The sequence below is a fragment of the Podarcis pityusensis genome, assembly GCF_964106645.2.
Source record: "Podarcis pityusensis genome assembly, chromosome: 13".
Classification (NCBI taxonomy): domain Eukaryota; kingdom Metazoa; phylum Chordata; class Lepidosauria; order Squamata; family Lacertidae; genus Podarcis; species Podarcis pityusensis.
Genome location: NC_138038.1, coordinates 10,569,233 through 10,589,313, shown reverse-complemented (window position 1 = coordinate 10,589,313; position 20,081 = coordinate 10,569,233). Strand labels below are relative to the sequence as shown.

Here is a 20,081-nt window from a genome sequence, read left to right as displayed (position 1 = left end):
GGCGACCACCCTGTGGAATGCCCTCCCATCAGATGTCAAGGAAATAAACAACTACCTGACTTTTAGAAGACATCTGAAGGCAGCCCTGTTTAGGGAGGTTTTTAATGTTTGATGTTTTATTGTGCTTTTAATTCTGTTGGGAGCCACCCAGAGTGGCTGGGGAAACCCAGCCAGATGGGTGGGGTGTAAATAATAAATTATTATTATTACTGTATATTATTTTGATGATTTTGAGAATCCCCGCAGCTTGTCAAAAATGTTCAATTAAGCTCAGTTCAGATGTTGTGGAGAAACCATAGACTGAGCATCAAACTGAGGTGTGGTAAACCTGGTCACTTCCTGATTTGCAATAACCACAGTTTTCCATGATCTTCAAATCAAGCAGACGGTGGTCACTGATAACCAGAGTTATCTCCAAGTCAGATTTCAAAAACTGGTTTGAAGTGAATGTGTCAAATTCTGGTTATTGCAGTTACATCACAGTAAATGCTAGATAACACAAAACATGAAATGGAAGTGGGAATTGGTGTATGCAAGGGGAGGATGGGGCACATGACTTTATAGCACATTCCTGATGGCCAAATTATGATTGGGCTGTTATGTCACAATTGAGCCATACCCTTGATTTTTATATCAAAGCAAGAAGACATTCTGTTATCCTTTATCAGACAACTGCAAAAAGAGATAATTCAATACAGTACCAAAAATACAGCAGTAGTACCAAATTGGGAATTTGTAAGTATGACCTGGAAGTGTGTGGGATGTGTGTGTTAAGCATTTTGCTGAAAGAGCAGATGGTTCCTGAAATGGATATTTATTACTAAAGCTGGGTTATTTTAAAAGAGGGAAAAATCATCATGGGCAGTATTTCCAATATCTTTCTTAAGAACCTGAAGTAATAGTTAATTCCGAACCAACTGTGGTGGGGGTTGTCCACAGATGTATTACACTTACTAGCTCTCTTAAAAGAATAACCTTATGGCACGTTAAATATTAACAGATATGAGCTTTTGTGGACTTCAGGCCACTTCATCAGGTCTTTAGTTAGCAGAAATATATATAGTGGTACCTTGTGTTACAGATGCTTCAGGTTACAAGTGCTTCAGGTTACAGACTCCGCTAACCCAGAAATAGTACCTCGGATTAAGAACTTTGCTTCAGGATGAGAACAGAATTCACGCGGCGGCGGCAGTGGGAGGCCCCATTAGCTAAAGTGATGTCCCAGGTTAAGAACAGTTTCAGGTTAAGAACGGACCTCAAGCATGAATTAAGTTCTTAACCCAAGGTACCAGTGTACATAAATGGTTATAGGAGGTGGGGGCAAGGAAACAGTGGGCCCAAAAGGTCATGAAATGCAAAAAAGATACAGCTTGAGAAATCATAATAATAATAATTAATAATAATAATAATTTATTATTTGTACCCCGCCCATCTGGCCAGGTTTCTCCAGCCACTCTGGGCGGCTTCCAACAAAGATTAAAAATATGGTACATTAAAATGTCACACATTAAAAACTTCCCTAAACAGGGCTGCCTTCAGATGTCTTCTAAATGTCAGGTAGTTGTTTATCTCTTTGACATCTATGCAAAGCTCAAACATATATACAAGTTAAACAGAGTGACTTCAATAGCAATATGTGGCATAAAACTCAATCTAAATTTGCTATCCTGATTTCCTCATGTAGCGGGAGAGAGAACCTTAACTTCAGTTGTGTTCTAAATGGATAGAATCAAACTTGCTGACAGATGTTCAGAAATTTCATGCTGTTTTTTTGTGGTAAAGAACTGACTTTCAAGACAGTATCAGAGTGGTCTAGGAGAGGGGTTCCTAATTGGTGGTCTGCAGACCCTACCACATAGGTAGTGCTAGAATTGATGGTCTGCAGACCCTACCACATAGGTAGTGCTAGAAACTTAAAGAACAAATCTCAGAGTGATTTACAACACATTAAAATATCAAATAAAACAATCTAGACTAATCAAATTCAAGCTTCAAGGAAAATATACCAGATGCTTCTCTAAGTGACATTTTGCTTTCTCCAGTCACCAACGTGGCATCCAGGAATGTACAGTATTGTTGGCAGGTAATGGCATGTTTCATGATAGTTTTGTGTTGATTAGTTTTTGAATTTATGATCTTCTGCCAGTAGACTGTTGCCTGAAGAAATATGGGGACAGAATCGGCATCTAGATTTGTTTTAGGGCCTAATCCCAGGGTTGTATCACATGATAGTTCTACTCGGAGTACAGCCGTTGAAGTTAGTTGGTCTTAGTTGGATACAATCCCATGGTTTATGTCTCTGTTAATGAGCAGCTATATGAGGTTAGGTGGCTATCTCTATGCAAGGACAGCTCTGTCAACTGAGGATACAATTCAGGCATCTGTTATGTTTTAAGGTGCTGCAAGATTCTTCTTTTGTGTTTGCAGAGAACCGATTCCATGTTAATATGATAGAGCAGTCTGTTCCTATACAGACATTGCATTGAGGATGCCATATTTGAAATGGGTAGTTTGGGTGCTTTATTTCTTTACTCTGCTTAATCAAATGCAAAAATATACTATGGCTTTACATTTTGCTTTTTAAAACAAAATATTAATATAGTAATTTTACATGTTTGGCTTGTGTAGAAGTATACAATTACAATAAAGAAAAAGTGTTTTTTGGTTTGTATATTATTTTGATGCCTATCATTCTAAAAAATTAGAAATAACCATTGTTCTAAAACCTTGTTTGGTTGTTCATTATAAACTTATCTAAAACACTTCATTTTAATCATAGTTATACTTGACTAGATTATGTCAAATCAGTCTGCTATTGATGAAGAGTTGCTTTTATTCCATTTTTTGCAACAAAATGGCTGTCAACAAATTCAGCTCAGTTTCTTCTTGACGAGATTTAGGGTCGTATAATAATGAGTATCCTGTAATTTTATTGATTGCAATGTGAATTATATTCCAAAATGACTATTTTTGGTCATTCCCAAAAGATCTACATAAAATCTGATTTTGAGCCTTTGCATTTCCAGCAATTATTGTGAGTTGTTACTTACATTTTGAATTGTGTGTACATATATGTATTTATGTAGTGCTGGGTAACATTGATATTGGATATTAAAAGCAATTTCTTTAGAATCCACTGATATTAGTTTAGGTGGCATTTTAGTTCATAGCCATCTCTATTAATAGCTTTCTGGTTCCTGGCCTATATCTCTCCCTCATTTCCTTATAAATGTGCCAGATTTATCTTTGAAACCTGGTATTATTCTATAAAATTTGCCTATTGGCCCTTTTATTATTTGAGGACATAAAGAGAATTGCATTTGTTTTCTAGTTTTGATTCTTTATATATATATATTTTACTAGCCTGGAGGTAATGAAGGAGCCAGTCTCAACAAACTGTGCCCACATCTTCTGCAGGTAAGCCCTTTTTTCAGATTTTGTATGTAGAAGTTTCAAGAAATAGTTGTATGGAAATTACTAGAACCATGTTGCTTACATGGTACCAATGTATTTGGCAACATACTTTCCTCCTAGAAAGGTTACGTCATTAAACATGCTTATCTAAAAGTTGGGTCAAGCCAGATTCCCTTCACTCTGTGTGGTACTTTAATCTCTTCCAACAATATAATAATAATCATTACTCCTCTCCACCCTATACAAACCACTTCCTCTCCAAAAATCATTTTGGAACAATCTTATTGATTTGTAAGCTTGTTATATCTTAATCTCAGCTACCATACTACACTGGTAAGCATGGGAAGCTGGTATATTGATTCTTTTCCTTCCTTGGGGTCCAGTTGAGGCAGAGTATAGAGGATCACATGCCTCTGAAACTGTTGTGAGTAAGCAGTTTGTTTTGGCTCAGATTGGCAAAAGAAAGCAGTGGTGGTAACTGAGCTTGACAGAGGTGTGTGTACATGGTGGTCAAGCCGACAAGGGCTTAGTAGGGTGCCCCGCACTTCAGATAAAGACCAGTATTCACACCTAGACTTCCCTTTTCTTTTCTAGTTTCTGCATGTTTAAGCTCCTTAAACAGAAGAAGGGTGCGGTACGGTGTCCACTTTGCAATGCCAAAGTCACCAAAAGGTAAATTCCTCATGACCAAATTTAATTAGAACAGAATGAAACAACTATGCAACTAAGCACACTACAGTGCAGACCCAGGATAAGTTTCAGCAATAGGCAGATAACTAGAGCCTTCTGCAATGAGAACACACCTGTGGAAGAACTTTTAATGCCTGAAGAGAGGCACGGCTATGGTTATCTCCCCAACCCATGGCAATTAAGCTCGAAAACTGCTCCTGTACATTTTTCAAATCTAATTACTGCCGTTGTGAGTGTATAAATGCCTTGGCAAATGAGTTTTGTTAATGTGGGGGGGGGGGAGTGTGGATAAACAGGGTGGCCCTCCCCATTTTTGCATTGGCTCCACCCACCAGCTACATGTGTCTCTTGGGCTGAAAACAGTTCTGCATCTCTACCTAAATTTTGATCAGAACCCTGTTGTTTTTATCATGGCTTGCTGTTTTCACACCAAAGGACTCTTGGAGTAAACGGGTATGAAACAGCAAGTGCAATACCTACTGTCTCTTGGGTTATTATAAAGTGAGTAATTCTTTAATTAGACAAAAGCCTGCAGCATCTTAGAAATTCAAGCATCTACTGCTTGGAAACCTTTCTTATTACTTATTCCACTTCCCCATCCAGTCCCCTGAGCGCTGTCTCAGGTGACTGTAGATAAAAACGTCTATTTCATCTTCTTGACTACATATCTTTGTTGTCTTTATTTTTTTCAGAAGTCTATGGGAAGATGTCCGATTTAAGCAAGTAATCAAAGTGGTGCTGGAAGCCATCCGTGCTTTTGAACATGATACAGGGCTCAAGTGTAGGTATTATGTATCTCCATGAACTTCTGAGACTTGCTAGGCTGGGGGAGGGCAAGCTGGGTCAGTTAGAATTCCGCCCCGCCCCCCCCCCCCGTCTTCTTGTGGTGCAGAACTGCACAACTGATTTTCTGCATCCTTAAATAAATCCCAAGATGATAGTTTTGCCTTATAAAGTTCTAAATGATTTGGTCTATGCTAGTTCATATTCTGGCATCCTATCTCAACTTCTAAGACAGGTGGGGAAACTGTCTCAGCTTGAATTCCCATCAGCCCTGCCAGCAAGGCAAATGGTCAGGGATGATGGGAGTTGTAGTCCCAACAAGATTTAGAGGGCCACTCCCTGCTCTAAGGTGTCAAACAGTACCCTTTGAAATGCAAATTTCTTACCTTGGCTTCATAGAACCAGATTGAATACAGGACGCGACCGTTTTAGGTGTGTCCAATTGACACACAATCGCTGACACATGAGTCCTTGTGGACCTGGAAGAAGGCAGAACGGGGGCAGGGTGTACTTATATGCTCTCCGCTGACATGTACAGGGGCCGGGAATGGAACCCCCATGTGAAATGGTTGCTGCTTGTTGTGGGAGAAGAAGACATTAGTCTACAACCTTGGAGCCCTTCCTCTTGAAGTAGAGCAAAGTTTGAGTCTGGGTGCCTTCCAGAGATGATACACAGTGGTACCTCGGGTCAAGAACTTAATTCGTTCCGGAGGTCTGTTCTTAACCTGAAACTGTTCTTAACCTGAAGCACCACTTTATCTAATGGGGCCTCCTGCTGCTGCTGCGCCTCTGGAGCACGATTTCTGTTCTCATCCTGAAGCAAAGTTCTAACCCAAGGTAATATTTCTGGGTTAGCGGAGTCTGTAACCTGAAGCGTATGTAACCCGAGGTACCACTGACCACTGTAGTACCTTTGTATTTGGACAACTGTATGATAACTAGGAGTGAGTAAGCATTTTGGTTTTGCAGTGTTTTAGAAACAGGAGTCTTTTAAAAATCTATATAAAGTTATGGTAAATGAAGCTTGCATTCTGCAAATGTTACATATTGCTTGCCCCCAGTGGAAATGCCCCCCTTCCCCAAATCCAAGTCCAAAGGCAGCAGAATTCCTGAACCATAATGTTTTATGTGCAGCTTGGCTTGCTTTGTGCTGCAAAGCTCACCTCTTATTAAGAGGTTGACTTCATGTCCCAGGTTTTTGAGATGAAGGGTTTGCTTCTTGATTATCTTAATCTTCTCAGTTTCAGATGATCTGTGTTTCCCTAAGAAAGCTTTAGAAGATGCTTCTGCTTCTGTTTCATGGAAAGAAAAACAAGTCATTGATTGCAAAGGCTACAGGGACAGACTGAAGAGAGTGAAGGAAGTGAAAAAGAGAAATGCTAGCTTGGTAACAGTGTTTTCTCTCCTTTTGCCTGCTATCCTAATGATATTTAAAGAGCTATCCAACCCTTTGAACCACTATGTTGGAGAAGGTTTGGTGAGATAGAGGTGCCTCTCCGTGGCACTGCTGGTGAGGAATGCCCTGATGTGCCCACCCAAATGGTGGGTATGTGGAAACTATGACTGGCAGTAGCCAGTGGAAACCCCCAGAACGGGCATTCTGGGGGCAGACCTGGACTGGCACAATATTTGCTGGATCCTGAGCTGGCTCTGTTGCCATTATGTGATAGCAGCAGACCTGATCCAGTCCTCTTCATTGTGCCAGCCTGATTGCTCATGTAGCAAAGAGGATTTTCCTTCCTTTTTTCCATCATGTGGCTGAGTGCAGCGTACTTGGGGTTATCAGATGGATTCCCATCTGGGTGTTGACCAAATACAGACCCGCTTAGCTTTAGCAAGATGGCTTCAAATTGATTTGCTTAGACTATAAAATTATAAACAGCACTTGAGTTGGACTCTGAGGCTGTGAAAAGTGCTAGTATATAATCACTCCCTTTAGAATAACTATTTATTTTTAAAAAGCATCTGAATGAAAGCTGTTTTTATTGCTTTGGAGTATTGAAGCTATAATGCATTTTAATTGTCATTGAAATTACCGCTGTGAGGGATATTTTTCCATGCTAATGTGTTTCAGGGAAGCTTCAAAGAGTAACTGTTAAAAAGGGACACTGCAGACTAAAGCAGAGGTTTGTTATAACCAAATGGTTTTGGCATTGCAGTAACCTTCAAGAAACTGGGAGATAAAAGTTAACTGGTCACCACAATTAAATTTCCCTTTTTGTTTTCCCACTCTGCCTTTCTCTGGCTCCTGACCTGCCTTAAAGTCAGATCTTGTTGGTGGCTAATCATGAGTGCCATCGTCTTAAAGGCAGGCACATCAGTTAAAGGGGAGGAACCTAATCCACATCGAGGCAGCTGACCTAGGAAATATAACAAAATTGCAGTGGTTTGAGTAGGCTGACTAGCCCATAACAAAATGAAAAGGAACACTGGTGTTGATGGGTAAGGGAAGTAAAATAGGACAAGTCTGGCAAGCCAAGGGAAGAGTACTCAGGTGAACAGCTGGTCAACTAAATATCCAGTAGAGGTAAGCTTGTATGTGAACTTCAGAAAGCTGGTCTAGAATCCTATTAAGCCCTGAGAAATAAGTAGAGGAGCTGTGCAAGGTGGAGCCAAAGGATGGCTGAGGCATACTAATTCTCTTTTGGACCTTTGGGCACCAGCAACACTTGACAAGGAGGAAGGAAACCTGGCATGATCTGCTATATTCAGATATCCTCCCATCACCATTATTCAGGTTAAAGTGTTGCCCATACATAATAAGATACCTCCTATAGATTAAATAGCCTTATTGGATTGATGCAGCTTATTTCTCTTGTGCTGCCAGGCCTAGACCAATTCTGTATTTGTCTAGCCATCTGCAATCCTCTAGTCAAGGAATATTTCGGAGGTCTCATCCAACCAGGTTTGGTAATTTAATATAGCTATTGAGTTTAGTATAGACTGCAGTGTTTTTCTTTTTGATGAGTGGAAAATGTTTCTCCCAACCCTAAGGAGGCCAACACTGGTGTTCTACATTAAAGTTTTCATTCAAGATCTTATACAAACTTGTATCAGTATAACTTGTGTGTGAGAGGGAAACCCTCCTCAAGCATTCACTGCCAAACTTGCAAAGAGGCCTGTGGGAACAGGTGGGGCTCACTCAACTCCTCAGTGATGCCCCATGTGCTGACAGTGCTCCTGCTCAAGGAGTAGAGTAGTAAATGCCTCAAGAGAGCTAGAGTTTCTTCAACATCAGATTTTAAGAGTTCTATGGTTAAAATAATTATAATTTTATTTTTATACCTCACCCATCTGGCTGGGTTTCCCCAGCCACTCTGGGCGGCGTACACCATATATAAAAAATTGTAAAACATCAGTCATTAAAAGTTTACTGAAACAGGGCTGCCTTCAGATGTCTTCTAGAAGTCAGTTATTTCCTTGGCATCTGATGGGAGGGTGTTCCATAGGGCAGGCACCACTACTGAGTAGGCCCTCTGCCAGGTTCCCTGTAACCTCACTTCTCTCAGGGAGGGAACTGCCAGAAGGCCCTCGGAGCTGGACCTCAGTATCCAGGCTGAATGATGGGGGTGGAGATGCTCCTTCAGGTACACTGGGCCGAGGCTGTTTAGGGCTTTAAAGGTCAATACCAACACTTTGAATTGTGCTCAGAAACGTACTGGGAGCCAATGTAGGTCTTTCAGGACCGGTGTTATATGGTCTCTGTGGCCGCTCCCAGTCACCAGTCTAACTGCCGCATTCCGGATTAGTTGCAGTTTCCTGCTCACCTTCAAAGGTAGCCCCACGTAGAGCGCATTGCAGTAGTCCAAGCGAGAGATAACTAGAGCATGCACCACTCTGGCGAGACAGTCTGCGGTCAGATAGGGTCTCAGCTGGCATAACAGATGGAGCTGGTAGACAGCTGCCCTGGACACAGAATTGGCCTGTGCCTCCATGGACAGCTGTGAGTCCAAAAAGACTCCTAGGCTGCGCACCTGGTCCTTCAGGGGCATGGTTACCCCATTCAGGACCAGGGAGTCCCTCACACCTGCCTGTTCTCCCGAAACAGTACTTCTGTCAGTCAAGATTCAACCTCAATCCGTTAGCCTCCAAACGCCTCCAGACACTAACACAGGACATTCACTGCCTTCACTGGTTCTGATTTAAAAGAGAGGTAGAGCTGGGTATCAAACACATACTGGTGACCATCCAGCCCAAACCCCCTGGTGATCTCTCACAGCGGCTTCATATAGATGTTGAAAAGTACAGGGGAGACTCAGTTTTGTGATGAATACAGGGACCTAAAGACTAGACTGCATCTGGATTGCATGTTAATGTCTGTAGGCCCCTAACACATCTTCTGTGCTTCCCTTAGGAAGGTGAGACCTCCAACTTGCCATTAGATGGTGGAACAAGGCGCTCCCTGAGAAAGAAAAGCAATTCCAGTAAAGCCGCCGTGTTTGAAATTGGTAAGTGTTTCAACAAATGGGGTCAGTCAGAATAGCAGGAGTTAGAACAATAATACTTACCTCTTGTCATCTGCTGAAAGTAGCATCTTTGTATCCCTAAACGTGCCTGGGTTTTTTTTGTTTTACTACTTTTTCTTCAATAGTGTCCCCTTTTTTGGTAATTACGATAAGGAATGGTGAATCTTGGTGCATCCTAATAGAAGAATTGCTTACTGCTCTAACTTGTCCCAGATCGCCTAGTGGACATAGCTGAACAGGGTTTGAACTTACTGCAAACATACTGTAAACAAGTATCCTCCTGCATGCTGCTTAATTGCTCCCACATTGGTTGCTTTGCCTGGAGCTGGGGAAAACAGTGAGGCTTGGCATAACAGTATGTGTGAACCGAGACTCATGATTTGTTTCTCTCCAACATCTCTTGAGTGGTAAGCCAAGAACAAACCTTGGCTTCCACTTGTGGTTTGTTTGGGGAGAAACTAAACCATAACCTCTGATGTTCGTTCCTGTTCTAGGCAGGTCTAGTGCAAAGAAGGGTGATGCTTGCTCAGAGCAAGCCATGGTTTATTGCTTATTGTGGCATGCAAGCCACTCTCTGCCTTGGTTTCCCAAGACCAAATCCTGCCCAAACTTAACTTTCCGGGCCCTAATCCAGGTACACTGTTCACATTCCAGTGGACTGCCTGCCAGCATATATTTTTTTATTTAAATGTTTCTATGAGCTGTATTGCTGATTCAGTCAACCTGGATTTTACGGAATATTTGAGGGAAAGTATTAGGTTCTGCACAGAGTGGCCACGATCCTGCTAAACCTTAGCCAGCAATGCTAATTGTGGTTTTTGAATCCCCGTTTTGTCAAAATTATAATAGTAAACCTTGTTCATTTAAGGATCAGACTCTTCAGAAGATGCATTTAAGAAGACCGATACAATCAGATGGTGAGTAGAGCCATCAATTTAAATTGTCAGTACCTTTTTGTTTACAGTATTCATTTCCCCCCCTGCTGCATCTTGGGGGTGGTACACTACCATGCTTTGCAGATGTTCCTTTAATACTTACTAGTGCTAATGGCCCTCTGGATCTGTGAATTGCAGCTGTGCAGTACAGGTAAGAGGGAAAAACAACTCTCATGCCTTGTTACTCTGTAGCATCCTATGAAGATAAGTGTTCTGCAATGGCTGTTTCTTGGTCTTCTCTCTGCTGAGTGCTTACATTTTCTGTGTGGAATGTTTACTGTTCCTCCACCTCCTATTCTCTGGGCTCTTTATCGATATGTGAATGGAAGGAAAGGGTACAGGGTGGTATTTTTCAGAAAGCTTGGTTCAGCCCAGGGACAACTGGCTATTGACTTCTAGTTTATTTTGAAGACCCAGAACCTGTGAAGTAGAACATTAATAAATTTATTGTTCTAATCTGCACTTATATCTAGGGCTCAGAAGATGGCACTAAGTTAATTATAAATGGCAAAAAAAATAAAAAATAGATAGCATGTACTTGCTTAATCACAACTACTTGTTCAGTGCAAGATTTTGAACTGTCTTCTGAATCCCCAGTGCAGTGGAGCAGCTCCTGGGGTGTTTCTGTTTGACCCAGTTTAGACATGTTAAAAAATAGTTTGTTTTTATATCAGTGAACCTTGGCCTCATATGAGGGGAGGAGATTTAAAGCTTCCATTTCTTGTTAGGAACAAAGCATAGTTACTGCTTTGGCTCAACTTAAACAAATGCTGATTTGTTCAAGACAGTTTGTCAACAAGGCAGGGTGTTATTTGTGTGATAACTTGCCTTGCTAACAAATTTTGGTTTGAACAAACCACCGTTTTTCATTCAGAGCAAGCAACAAACAATGGTTTGTACTTAACCAGGAACAGAAGCATTAAGTCTTCTCTTACACACAAGTGTGTCATCCTGCTTCCTGTGCTTGTAACAAACTATGGTTTGTTGCAAGTGAATTTGGTCTATTTGTCTTTGAGATTTTTTTAATTCTCAACAGGGCTCTTTTGGTCAAACTCTTTTGGTCAAACTCATGATAGAACATAAATAGGATTTTGTGTACTATATGAATGACACCCCCCCACACACACACAGTATTCTGGGCCAAGGAAAGCAGACATCTGTTCTCAATATGAATTATGTATCATTTTATATATTTAGTTTTCCATCCAGTTTAGAGCCTTTTGAGGATGAAACTGTGCTGTTTAACCATGCATCTGGTGAATCAGTCTTACATATGAAAACTCATGCCATAATAAATTCACTTTATAATTTTAAGTTTCATGGTGCAAAGCAAAGACCACCACTGGACACACATCTGGGGTTGCTAACAAAGAAAAAGTAGGGCCAGTGCAGACCCTGCTGCCCATCAGTTGTTTGTTCCTTGCTCTGCTCGTTCCAGGAGTTGTGGGAAGGAGAATGCAAAATTCAAAGGGAAAGTACCAAATACATTATATTTCAGGCCACCATCTTTGAACCATAAGTTCTACTCACAATAGTGCAGGAGGTAGAAACCATTTAAAGGCTACCTTAAAAGAGCTCCACACTTGCGACTGTTCTTCCCCGAATGTAAAATGATTTTCTTACTACTTCTACGGTTTAGTGCAGTTTAAACTTTTGTAGGTCTTCCTTGCTTTAATCTGAGGCATAATAGGGTTGCCTTGTCCAGATCTACAAATCGTGGAAGCCTAATTTGCATTGGATGCCTTTTTGCTAAATATGTAAATGCCCTGCTTTTATGTAAAAATGTGTTTTTAAATTGAATTATAAATATTTAAAATTGCAACATGTTTGCATGCAACTCAATGAAGCACAAGGCTCCTGCAAGCAGCTGAACACTGAATTTGGGCTGGAAGGGGCTCTGAGGAGGCACTGGAACTCGATTGACCTGAGGTGTATTGAGTTGCAACTAACTTTAATTAAATCTCCCTCTGCCTGGACTGATTGTCTAAACAGATAGACCTTTAAAGAATTTTTTCGTTGGTGCTTTTCATGGAGCTATTGCTATAGAGGAAGTTTATCTCTTTCCTTTCCCCCTCAGATGCTGAATAGAAATGTAGTGGCTATCCCATAATACAGAGGTACTCAACATGGTGCCCTCCATATATTTTAGACTGCAACTCCCATCCGCCCAATAAACATGGTCAGTGGTCCTGGATCGTGGGAGTTATAGTTCAGAACATTGGAATGCACTGCATACACTATCTCTGCCATCGTTCCTTGTACTTAACAAGAAATGTAGTGATTGTGGCCTTTTCACAGGGACAACTTTTCCTTGCCTTCGTCTCCTCCACCTAATCTTCCTTCAGGTCAGGTGCGCCAACTCTATGGGGTTGAGGCTTCTACAGACCACCCCCCAAATGTCTGTTGGGAAGGGGCTCAGCCCCCATAATCTTGAGGGGGCGGAAGAGGCCTTGCTGTGCTTGGTTCCCATTGAATCTATGGAACCTAAGTACAGTTAACTTACTCTGGATCCAACCCTTGGTTTCGGGGTGGTAGGTTGAGAGAGAGCTACTTGCTCACCTTCCAAGAGTTTATCTGTTATGCAGTGTTTCTCAAACTTGGGTCCCCAGCTGTTGTTGGACTACAACTCCCATCATCTCTAGCTAGCAGGACCAGTGGTGAGGGATGGTGGGAGTTGTAGTCCAACAACAGCTGGGGATCCAAGTTTGAGAAACACAGCTTTATAGGCTAAAAAAAATCAAAATACAGTGGTGCCTCGCAAGACGAAATTAATCCGTTCCGCGAGTGTCTTCGTCTAGTGGTTTTTTCGTCTTGCGAAGCAACCCTATTAGCGGATTAGCGCTATTAGCGGTTTAGCGGCTATTAAAGGCTTAGTGGCTTAGCTGCTAAAAGGCTATTAGCGGCTTAGCGGCTTAGAAAAGGGGGGGGGAGCGAAAAAAGATCTCAAGACTCGCAAGACACTTTCGTCTTGCGAAGCAAGCCCATAGGGAAATTCGTCCTGCGAAGCAACTCAAAACGGAAAACCCTTTCGTCTAGCGGGTTTTCCGTCTTGCGAGGCATTCGTCTTGCGGGGCACCACTGTACTATCTCACTGCCACCTGTTGTTTGCTTGTGTGGGAATTACTTCTGCATTGGAGAAAGGGTCCAGTGGCAAAATGATGAAAAAAGGGGCACTGAGTTCAGAAACTAGTACCTGAAGCACAGGTGCTTAGTTGTAGCCGTCACATGTGTGATGATTATCACATTGGGAGAGGCCAACCAGACCACCTCCCGTTGCGACAGTCGCCTGCCAGGCAGCACAGCTTTGGGAGATGCCTCGCAGTGACTTCCCGCCAGGCCTCCTCTGCCCCCTCAAAATTATGGGGGCTGAGCCCCATCGCAGCAGACATTGGGGGGGGGTGTCTGTAGAAGCCTCAGCCCCATAGAGTTGGCGCACCTGACCTGAAGGAAGATTGGGTGGAGAAGACGGAGGCAAGGAAAAAATGTAGGTGGAACAGGCAGGGAACTGAAAAAGGAGGCAATGGAGCAAGTGGCGATCAGAGAACCTTGTGCACATGGCCAACGGTTGATTGCCGAAAATAGGCAGGTGACTGGGTGGGAAATTTAGAGTGGCATTGTGAGGACTGAATGTGTCATGCTGATTTGCTCTAACAGGGTCAATTTGTGAAGGATAACAGGACTGCATGTGCTTCTTATGGCTATCTTGTTCCCGTTGAGGATTAGAATTTGACTCTGTTGCTCCCATGGCTTGTGAATAAAGATCAGAGCCACAGAAATCCAGTTCTGCAAATCACAAGTTATTTTATAGTAGCTCGTCTCAATTGTAGCAAGGTCAGACTTTGCAGTTGCAGCTCTAGTCAGTGAGACCTTGGCTGCTGTCTCTCCCTGCTGAAGTGTTTTAGTGGATTTTTTACTGTTCTTTTTTGCCACTGTTGTTGGTGCTGTGCATAAATCTTTAACATCTTTTCTTTGACACTCAGTGGGGGGTAGTTGCATAGCTATACAAAATTCATAAGCATCAGATCAATATATTCCTACGCTACAAAAAATTCTTTAACAGTCAGGGATGTCAAAGGATAATGCACACTTTAGCCCAGGTGTGGCTAACCTGTGGCTGACTATTGGTCATGCTGATTGAGGCTGATGGGAGGAGTAGCCCAATAACCTAGGAGACCCATAGCTTATCCACCTCTGCTTTGGTCACAAATAAACTCTCCCCACGCAAGCAGCCAATATATCAAAAAATTGTGGCGTATCATAAAAGCAACCAAATTCACCCTAAAACCAACAAAGCTAAAAGAGAAGCACCAGCCTTTTACCAGGCACATACAGTTTACTACAGCACAATAGAGCTCTCATACCTCTCCTCAAAAAATAAATAAATAAGTAAATAGCCCACTGACCACAGTTTAGAAAGAGAGTAAGAAAAAAGGAGATACATTTCTCACTACTTCTCCCAGTAGCATGTTAAAAGTAGCAATGGATTCTGGTGGTAGCTCTTAATTTATAGCTTAGCCTGCAGCATTTATGACACACATCTGAATTGAGAGGGTGAAGGAACTACAGCCTGGGCCACTCACTGGGCTTCAGGCAAGTTGTCTTGTGAGTCAGCTGGTCTTCTCAGATGCAACATGAGAGATATGCCAGAGCTTGGAACTAGTAGAGTTCCTTTTCCCACTTCTTTGTTCCTGTGCTTAGTTGGCATCTGCCTCAAGACTTCTTTAGATGACCATCATGTCATGGAAGATGGGTCAACTGCATGGTGCCTGGTTCATCCAACAGCTCTATTATTGGAAATTTAAAAGGGATGAGCCAAGGAGAGCAACTCTTGCCAGCTCTTAATTGGTTACAGAAGTCCTGGTACCCAGTGGAACAGTAGTAGTTGCTTGGGAGATGCTCCACTCCCACCTCCTGTTGTCATTCCCACCTCCTGTTGTCAATCTTTCCTCACTTCTGGATTTACTGAAACAAATTGGAAGAATGGGGCTTGGGGGGGGGGAGTATGGACACAGTATAGAGGCATTGTGATTAAAAATTATTTATTGAATTTTTTACTTGCCCTTCACAAGGTCCTAGGATGCTGTACATCAATTTAAGACACAACTTTATAGTTTAAAACAAATACAATCAAAAGAAAAGGACAGGTCGTAAACTATATATATCTTGAGTGTCAAAGAGATGCGTCTTCAGCATGCAATGGAAGCTACATAATGAACGTGCCAGATTCATATTTGGGGGGCAGGCATTGAATAACTTGGGGACTCTCACAGAGAAAGTCCTCTTCTGCCCCCCCCCCCAAACCCTTGAGGGCGTTAAGAACTACCAAAAGGGCTTCCTCTGATGATCTTAGTGGTCTTTCAGATATCTGAGGCCTAAATTTAGGACTTTGGATAATAATGTGAGCGCCTTGAAGGGTTCGTTCTTTCCTGTCCTTATTTCCCTGAACCCCTGTACTTTGGTTGTAAACCCTAATGGCAGGAACTTGGTTTTAAGAGGTTGTTTGCAGTTCATCATTTGGTCACCTGGGCATTCTTGTTTCATTCTTCTTCTTCACAGTGTGAGTTTAAGACGTAATTATCCAGCTCGAGTTGATGAAGGGTGTGCCAAGAATGAAAGCCCAAGCCCTTTTCACATGGAGTTTTCTGAGCCGAGTGCTGAAGATGAGACACCATTAAATATCCTAGGTATGAGGATTTTCTCTCGATGGCACCTGAAATAAGAATCCAAATGCCTGAGCATCAAGCGGGCTCAGTTCACCACTCTGGGGGGTTTTACTTGAGTCTTGTGAAATTCAGCTAGCACGCTTTTCTTGGGCCTGATTTTTACGACTTGCTGCATTCTCACAGGGAGTCCCAGCGCCTGACCACAACTCACTTCTCAAAGAAATAGCCTCCCTTCTGGGAAGGGTTAGGGTAGCTCAACCAGGAACTTGATTCCTAAGAGAGTGGTGGCAGGGCTTGGACTATCTTAATTGGTGGTAAGGAAAGGCAGCAGTTAAGAAAGGTAGCTGGTGTAAGAGGCAAGCCAATCCCATTTCTAAACTTTTCTATATTCAGGTGTATGTGATTATTTGGAAGAACTTGGAAACACAGAAGGAGCCAGCATTGGAAAGTTAGAAATTCCTGAGAAGAATGCTGCTGTGGAAAAGAGTCAGGGTTTGTCTTCTCCAGATCCCTGCTTGCGTAAACATGACAGGAACTCCAATTCCATGCCAGAGGGTGGTTCTTGCTCTTTACTCCATATGGCACAATTGGCTGATGAAGCCACAAAGCCCACTGTAGATAAACAGGCTGGTCATGATGCAGGAAATGTTATTACGGGACCGCCTTCTGGAAATAAACACATCCTGTGTGAAAATGAGGAACAGCTACTGCAGTCACAAACTTCCCCTGAACGTCCTCTGAGTCAAGTCTCTGGGAAGAAACTGATGCGGAGCATCCAGAAAGTCAAAGCATGGCTGTCTAAAAGCAAGGAGGGTCTTTCTCCAAGATCCTTGCAAGATACTCACACACAGGAGGTGGATCAAGATCCAGACTTGTCAGATGGAGACTCTCTGGTCTCCCAGAAGACTGAACAGATTGGATACCAGAAAGTCTTCACAGTGGAATGTGTAGGTGACAGGTCTTTGCCCAAGCCAGTTGCCTCTAAAGCTGAGGATAAACTATTTGGGAGAACGTACAAGAGGAAGCGCAAATCAACCCCTCTTTGGAATAAGAGGGAAACAGTTCATATCCAAGCAAAGGAGGGCGTTGCTATGAATACAGAATCCTGTGATGCACCTGTAAAAAGATTATCGCGAAAGAGGAAGGCTACATCAGAATTGCAACCAGATGACTTCATTAGGAGGCAAGATGTGGAAGTAAATAGTAGCAGGCCTGGTGGAGATGAAGATACTGCTTTGGAAGAAGGTGGCCAAGCTCCTGCTCTTGTAGATGATAGCCCTGTGGCAGATCAAAAGGAAGTTGAGCTGCCGACTGAATTTCCTGTCAAGGAAGGGCTGTCTGCTTTGGAAACTGATTTAAATGAACCATCTCAGAGTATATGCCTGAAATCGCCAGAATCAAACTGTAACCCTCTAAAGAAGAAAAGTAACACTATGAGCAAGATACGTAGACAATTAATCAAGCCTGTTGGCGAATTGCAGTTAATGATGGACAGAAGCTCCAGGTCCCCTGAGAAGGCAAAGATACAGACTAATGATCAGTTAAGGGAAGTTGGCACAAGCCAGGTACAAGTCAGACGGAGCAGAAGGCTTCAGTTCTCGACAGAAGACGCCTGGAGGAGAAGTGAGCCGGTAAAGCGAGGAAGGAAACAGTTGGATAAGAGAGAAACAAAGAAGCGTAGGTGGTCTTATGAAGAAAACGTGCCAACGCCTTCCATAGCAGAAAATTACCCCAGTGTGTTGCAGGGCAGGCTCCAAAAGGGTGTGTCTTTGTCAGATACCAGCCTGATGGACGTGGAAGGGGATGCAAGTAAAGCTTGTGCTAACCCTCCAGCTTCTCCTCAGGTAGGTGTTGAACAAACCACAGAGGGCAGCAGTCCTTGTTGCATTGTTCCCAGTGCAAGTTCCCAGGACAGCTGCTCACTTCTGCATTTTGCTTCTCCAGAGGTGGAGCAAACCACTTCTGAGGACAAACAGCTCACAGTAGCACACCAGGCTGAGAAGAACGTGTTACGTACCCAGAAACTAGAGGGCGATGAGTTTTGCACAGGGGATATGAAGAGAAGCTGTAAACCCCCTGAAACAAATGATGAAGCTGCAGGAACTTTGGAGCTGAACTCAGAAACTGAGGACAGTGAACTGGATACAAACTTCATGCAGAAGATATTCAATGGCTGCAAACGCCAGTCATTCTTGTTGCATCCAGTAAAGGAATCTGCTGCAGAAATTCAAAAAGAGACACGCATTGGCTTGGGGGAAGATGGCAAGGTTGACTGTTTGAAGAAATCAACTTGCATCGATAAATTTTGTGAGGAGAGAAGAGATGCTGTTGCCTGTGAGGTGAACAGCTCTGTCCAAAGACTGGCGTCTTGTGCTACTGGTTTCCTTGATCACGAGAGGAGAACTGAGCATCCCCAGCTTGCCTCACAAACTGCGTTCCCAGATCATCCATCCACAGCAGATCAATTAGCCACCAAGAATCCTTACAGTCCCCAGCAAAGTCAAAAGCCAGTAACTAAAAAGAGTATGTCCCCTAAAATTAGGGGAGAAGTTGCAAACTCAAATAACAGCGGCAGCAGTGGAAGCCCAAATGTCTGGAGAAATGTCATCATCCACAGCACCAGTTTAAGCGTCATTAATGAGACACGTTCTAGTATAAACAACTCTGAAGATGCAGAATCTGAAAGCACTAAAAACAAAGGGCTGGCATTAAACTCTCAGCCAGAATTCATGCAGCCATGTCCTGTAATTTGTCAGCTACCACATTCTGAATTCAGTGGCGTCCATAGTGAAAAGAATAGCCCCATGGAACAAAAGCAACTGCATAGTGACACAGAAGAAGCAAACAATAATTGCAATACAGGCACTCCTAAGCGCTTGGTTCACAGTAATAATTTGGAACAGTGCGCCGAGGAGGAGTACCATGGCTTTGAGGTGTCCTCGGAGACACCAGAGGGCTTGCTGGGCCCTGTCATCAGAAGCATAGAGGGCTCACCTAACCTTGGGGAAACAGAGAGGAGTGATAGCTTGGCCATGTCTCCTGGCAGAGATGAGCAAACCCCACTTAAGGGAGACCTGGGTAGTGGCAACAGAAGAAGTTCCAGGCTGAGCAATAAAGGCCTCGTTCGCACGCAGCAGAGATGGGCACGGAAGCTGCCATCCTCGGAGGAAGATTCTAGCGAAGATGAAGAGTTGCCATCTTTTCAGGCACTGATATTTGGTAAATCGGCAAGCACACCGCTAGACCCACTGAAAAAGAAGAAGACATCGGGAGGGATGCCAGCACTGAAGAGCAGCAACAAATGTAATGTAGAAACCAAGGATGAGCATGTCTGTCCAAGTCAGGATTCGGAGTGCTCTATGAAGCTGTTTTCTTCCCAGTCACACACAGCTGAGGATTTCCACAGCAGGCCTCATGACTCAAGACACTTAACTCCAGCTCCCACTTCTAGAGAAAATCTGGAAAGTCTTAGAGAGAATAAAAAAGCCACTCAGCCCAGGGATGAAGTCTCAAAAGATGCTGGACAACAGAAAGATGAACAGCAAGAACAAGTGGATTCAGAATTCAATTTAGGTACGAATATGAATTTTTAAATTTATGCTATTTTGAATCCCCTACCTTCATATTGAATCCTCTCCCTTTTGTCTCTTCTTACCGCCTCAGATGAAAATGAGGTGTTTTTACACTACAGTGTACTGTTTTACGAGTTAGCTTGTGTCTGCAAGCCATAGGCCCATATATAGAAACAGCTAAGGAGGCGATGGTACCTCTTTTGATATATCCAGTTTAAGGAAGGGTCCTGTTTCACTTGGAAGTCTTCATACTGCATTTTAAATGCTAACTGAAATGGAGGTTCTTGTTTTCTCCCCCTGCAAGTGTGTTTACATTACACTATTGCCCCTCTCCTGGGTTTTCTGAGTACAGAGAGGAGATGCACATACCAGGCATTTTTAATATTCACGACAGCAGTCAACAGTGTGCCTATAGTGCTGAATAAAGTATAAATTGGCCCTTAGACCTTTTACAACAGGGATGGGTAAGATGGGGAACCTCTGGCCTGCAGGTGATACTCATCTATTCAGCCTGTACTTATCACCCTGCTCTCCTGTAATACATTGTTTTTTAAAAAA

The 20,081-nt window shown here is 42.8% G+C and overlaps 1 protein-coding gene across 1 annotated transcript in view; it reads left to right on the top strand.

Annotated features, from left to right (window-relative positions):
• BRCA1 (BRCA1 DNA repair associated) overlaps positions 1-20,081 on the top strand; it is a 49,303-nt gene that overhangs the window by 4,246 nt on the left and 24,976 nt on the right. The window contains exons 3-10 of the mRNA XM_080976465.1: positions 3,364-3,417; positions 4,009-4,086; positions 4,797-4,885; positions 6,129-6,274; positions 9,242-9,335; positions 10,222-10,270; positions 15,845-15,972; positions 16,345-19,524. Coding sequence (XP_080832591.1) covers positions 3,364-3,417; positions 4,009-4,086; positions 4,797-4,885; positions 6,129-6,274; positions 9,242-9,335; positions 10,222-10,270; positions 15,845-15,972; positions 16,345-19,524 — 3,818 coding nt within the window. The remainder of the gene's footprint in view (positions 1-3,363; positions 3,418-4,008; positions 4,087-4,796; positions 4,886-6,128; positions 6,275-9,241; positions 9,336-10,221; positions 10,271-15,844; positions 15,973-16,344; positions 19,525-20,081) is intronic.